At 44.1% G+C, this 5,271-nt stretch overlaps 1 protein-coding gene across 1 annotated transcript; it reads right to left on the bottom strand.

Annotated features, from left to right (window-relative positions):
- Window positions 1–2,389: 2,389 nt before the first annotated feature.
- Window positions 2,390–5,271, bottom strand: LOC143935040 (E3 ubiquitin-protein ligase TRIM39-like). Its single transcript, XM_077458626.1, has one exon. The coding sequence runs from the start codon at window positions 5,043–5,045 to the stop codon at window positions 3,474–3,476; it is 1,572 nt and encodes a 523-aa protein (XP_077314752.1). The 5' UTR covers window positions 5,046–5,271; the 3' UTR covers window positions 2,390–3,473.

The raw sequence follows: 5,271 nt of genomic DNA, 5'->3' as shown, positions 1-5,271 counted from the left end.
GAATTGACCTGTCAAATCGCATGACAAATCGCTCCAATGTGGACGAGGGCTAAAGAAGAATTCCAGGTATGGATATTGTTACATAGTTACACTGGTTCAACTTGGACCAATGTAATTACGTATACACTATACCTGTTGAATCCCCCTGGAAGCTGGAAACCATTATATTAGGCACCACTACTACAATGGTCTCCACCAGCTTCCAGGTCCTGTGCCGAGTCCTGTGCCGAGTCCTGTGCCGAGCGGCTGCCCTGCTGCATTGTGAATACAGAAAGGTCGCTATGCTCAGCACAGGCACCATTGAGAGAATATGTAGCTTTTTCTCAATGAATGCAAAGAATTCTCTGATTGGCCAAGGTGGAGAGCGCGACTTCACCACCCTGCCTCTCCACCCTGTCCAATCAGTGGGTACTTTGCATTCACTGAGAAAATGCAAAGCAGTCTCTGCATGGTGCCCAGGCCAAGCGGGGGCGACCTCCCGTGCTCACAGTGCAGCAGGGCAGCATATTTTGTCTGGCAGAAAACGACCATGAAGACAAGACTACAATATAAGAGATTGTATCAGCCTATGCAAAACCTATCCACTATAAAACATCCGGGGTTGCCCAATGGCCAATCCAATGGACCAATATGTTCAAATTCATGTGTCATGCAATTCATACAAACAATAAATATTACAATGTCGAGTAAATATCTGATCAGAAAAAAAAAATGGGGGGCAAGGAGGGACAAACAGAAAAGGAATATCTAGGCAGGGGGTCAGTGGAAGATAAATCTACAGCAGTGGTTTCCAAATTGTGGCCTGCAGGCTGGATGTGGTCCTTTATCTGGGCCTTGGGGCACTAGTCCTCCCACTTATAGGGACACTATTTCTCCCACTGACACCAATAATGAGGATGAGGAACAATTCCTTCCACTGAGACCAACAGTGGTGCAGAATTCCTTCCACTGACACCAATGATGGGGCACTATTCCTCCCACTGCCACCAATTATGGGGCCCTATTCCTCCCACTGATACCAATGATGGGTCACTCTTCCTTCCTTTGACACCAATGATGGTGCACTATTCCTCCCACTGACACCAATGATGGGGCACTATTTCTCCCACTAACACCAATGATGGGGCACTATTCCTCCCACTGATACCAATGATGGGGCATTATTCCTCCCACTGTTACCAATGATGGGGCATTATTCCTTCCATTGACATCAACAATGGGACACTATTCCTTCCATTGACATCAACAATGGGACACTATTCCTTCCATTTGCACCAATGAAGGGATAATATTCATCCTACTGACACCAGTGATGGGACACTCTTCCTTCCTTTGACGCCAATGATGGGCCACTCTTCCTTCCTTTGGCACCAATGATGGGGCATAATTCCTCCCACTGACACCAATGATGAACTGTTCCTTCCATTGACATCAACAATAGGATGCTATTCCTTCCATTGCATCAATGATGGGACACTATTCCTCCCACTGACACCAATGGTGGGGCACTAATCATCTCACTGACACCAATGGTGGGGCACTATTCCTCTTATAGACATCAGGTGCTATGCAATTTTTTTACCCTTACTTGCAACCAAACCTGAGACATTATCTATTCCCACTGATGCCAGGATATTTTTTCGACTACCACTGGCCAAAATCCAGCCCCCCCCCCCCCCCCCAGGTCTGAAGGACAGTTATCTGACCCGTTATTTAGAAAATTTGGAGACCCTTGGTCTACAGAGGAACAAACGAGAGGAAAAATAGAGAGAAAGGAAATTAAAGAGAAGAATATAAAAGATGGGGTGTCCCGCATACATTTATGCCTCACACGCAAGTAAATAAAATATTTTACAGAATTAGAACCATGCCATTTATTAAGGCTCCAGTCTGCTCTCTTCATGGAAGATCATCTGTTCAACTGGTTTTGTTTAAAGAGGTTGTAAAGCTTTGTTTTTTTTATTTTCTAAATAGGTTCCTTTAAGCTAGTTCTTTGTTTTTTTTCCTTTGTCTGAATTTCTCACTTCCTGTTTCTCCTCAGTAAACTTCACACCATCAGCTGAGCGGTGTTTAGTCAGCCAGAACAGCTTACTGAACAGCTTACTGAGGAGGAACAGGAAGTGAGAAATTCAGACAAAGAAAACAAAGAAAAAAAAACATTTAGAAGGGAAATCGAAGGAAAGGGTAAGCGAAAAAAACAATGCACTAGCTTAAAGGAACCTATTTAGAAAATAAAAAACAAACCTTTACAACCCCTTTAAAGCATTTCGCACACCAGCTCCATAATGGTTTGGGAAATCTCCAAATGCCAACGTCAAGCAATAAACAAATGAGTGCCAACCAGAACACGCCAGAGAAGATCTTTTTTGATACATTTAAAAGAACTTAGTAAGATGAACAGCAGGTTGATGCAAGTTTTATTTTTGAGATCTTTACCCATTGCACATGCTATATTTTCTATCAAGCAAATATTTGTAAAGAAGAGCCTAAATACTGACATTTCCTGGTGTCCACTGTGCTAAAGGCAACTCTGATCACTAAAATAGTCCCCTGAAGAGTATGGTGGAAAACACCCTTCTCCACTTGACCAACCATCACCCTACCTCAACCCTATGCGGGAAACCAAGTGTCACTCTCTTGGGTCTCCTGCAGCTTTCATTGGTTCCTTCCATCGACCTCCACATCACTACAGGAGTGTGGAGGTCAGGAGTGGCAGGAGGAACTCTTGAAAGCTTCAAGGGAACTAGGAGATGTTCATGGAAGTAGACTTCATTTGAAGATTTGTGAGGATCGGCTGGGCACTCAGCAGGAAAGGTGAGGAGGTAAGCTTTTCTTTCTGACTTGGATTGAAAAAAAAAATTGCATAGCATTTGACAGCTCAGACCAGATGGCCAGGCAGGGCCGTCTTAATAGCATTGTGAGCCCCAGGGCAAAGTAATGCACTGGGGCCCCCTACCAATTTGCCCCAACTTAAACGCCAACACGAAGTATAAGTAGTTAATAGCATTAAGCATATACTTATTAGTACTTTCAATGAAATCAATTTTAAACAATAAAAAGAAATGCCATAAATCAAAGACTAATCAACACAAAGAACACGGTATGGGGAGGCAGAAGGGCACAGTACAGGTTCTGGGACACTGTCCGGGACACAGCCATCCCGGGACAGCATAGTAAAAAGCATGACTGTCTTGGTAAATCCAGGACAGTTGGCAATTATGATATAATGCAAGATTATCATGGGGCCCCCATGCACCTGGGGCCCCTGAGCAGTGCCCACAATGCCCATGCATTAAGACAGCCTTGTGACAGGGCAATGTAGAGACTGGAGAGGCTTCCACTGCAGCATGGGGTCCAAAGCGTGTACCTGTGCTACCACTGCCTTGCCCCAGCCCTATGTATGCAATCAAATGTTCCTAAAAATTGAAATTTTTTTTTTTTTAATTAAAAGTATACGTGATCAATCCCCAAAACTATTCCTGACTCAGAATTGTCACATATGCGCTATCCCAGACACTTACGGCAGCATGGAGGGGCTGTGTAAAGGTGGTGACAAAGGTATGTACTGGTATAGTCAAGTTGTTTAAATCATAAAAGGCCAGGCGCCCGGCCTCGTAATCCAGACAGATCCTGAATTTCCTACAGCCAAACTTGACATTAAGTTGGATCTGTTTTCTGTTGTGCAATGTAAAATATAGATTACTCCATTTGCAAAGACTCCATGACTTATCGTTTTTCCCAATAATGGCCTGACTCCCCTCCCTCTCAATGTTGGGATAGGCCACTCCCACCATCCAGTTGCCCGTTTCACCCGTTTCTACCTCCCAATAATGTCTTCCACTTGAAAAAGCCTGAGAACTTAACACCTGGTGATACTGAAACCTTTCGGGCACCTTCGGGCGCCCTTGGTTCACTTGCCACAAGGCAGTTTTGCAGTCATCTGAAATAAAAACATTATTAGCCGCCGTTTGGATATCTAGCGTTATTTTTGCCTCGCTCTCTGACAGCAACTTATTCTTATAGCTACTGAAAATATCAGATAAACCCTTATGTAACATCTTTAAAAAACAAGACTCGTCCACGTCTTCTTTCGTTGTCTTGCTACAATCCTTTAAATCGTCTTGATCCTTACTTTCAAAATGTAAAATCTGGTTGCTGCCCACGTCTAGCTCTTGCAAGGCGGTGATGGGATTGGTCATGCTGCACAGCTCCTTGATGTGATCCATCTTCTCGCTCAGTTCCCGCTTCTTCGCGTCCAGCTCGGAGATTTGCTCCACGAAATGGTTCAACGTTTCTTTTTTCTGAGCTTTCAGATCTTGCAGGATCCTTTCCTTGAGCTTCTCCAGCTGTTGTCGGATGTCCTTAAAGATGGAGGACACTTTTTCTTGGGTTGTCTCAAACTTGCTCTCCAGTTTTTTCATGGGCAACTCCAAACCTTGTATCTTTTTCTCAAGGTCCGTTTTCACGAGGTTGAGTTCAGTGTAGACTTCCATTAACTTTTCCTTTTGCTTTTTGCAGAAGTCACTTAGTAGCTCCAGCTGGTGCCCAGTGTGCTGTCCTGACAAGGCACATGAAGCGCACAAGTGGGCAGCGTCTTCGACGCAGTAGTACATGAACACTTGATGGTGAGTGGAACATTTCACTTTGTTGAAGGAGGAGATGGGCTCACACAGGACGTGCTCTGGTGACTTGCTGTGGACTTTGAGATGTGTTTCGCACAGAGAAGCTTCGCACATTAGACACGATTGAATAGAAGGTACAGAAGATCCGATACAGTACGTGCAGTAAATCTCTTCCTTCTGCCTCTTTCCTGAATAACGTTCTGCAATATTTCGAAGGTTTATGTTCTTCTGTAGAGCAGGACATTTCCCAAATTCTGTCCTGCACTCAGGGCAATTATAAACCCCAGATGCCCCCTGGGTCTCCAGAACCTTATTAATACAGACCCGGCAGAAGTTGTGTCCACATTCGAGGGTCACGGGATCCGTAAAAATGCTCAGGCACACGGAACAATTCAGCTCGTTTGTGACATCTAAAGACGCCATGGTGGAGGACAAACTGAAAGTAAAAGCTGCTACATGTTTGTCAGGAAGTATGTATGGCGCTGAGCTATTAACCCCTCACGATCTCAGCTGTAGTTTGCTTTGTAGCTATGTGAAAATAATTGTAAAAAAATGACACGTCCGTGACAAGTTTCTTATATAAAGAGAAGAAATAGCCCATCCTCATAAAATACACAAAGGGCTTTGGTGTTACATTGTAACTTATTTT

The sequence above is a fragment of the Lithobates pipiens genome, unplaced genomic scaffold (genome assembly GCF_037356315.1).
Source record: "Lithobates pipiens isolate NorthernLeopardFrog02 unplaced genomic scaffold, aLitPip1_a1.2 Scaffold_28, whole genome shotgun sequence".
Lineage (NCBI taxonomy): Eukaryota > Metazoa > Chordata > Amphibia > Anura > Ranidae > Lithobates > Lithobates pipiens.
The sequence above is the reverse complement of the archived record's forward strand: the minus strand, read 5'-3'. Positions and strand labels throughout refer to the sequence as shown.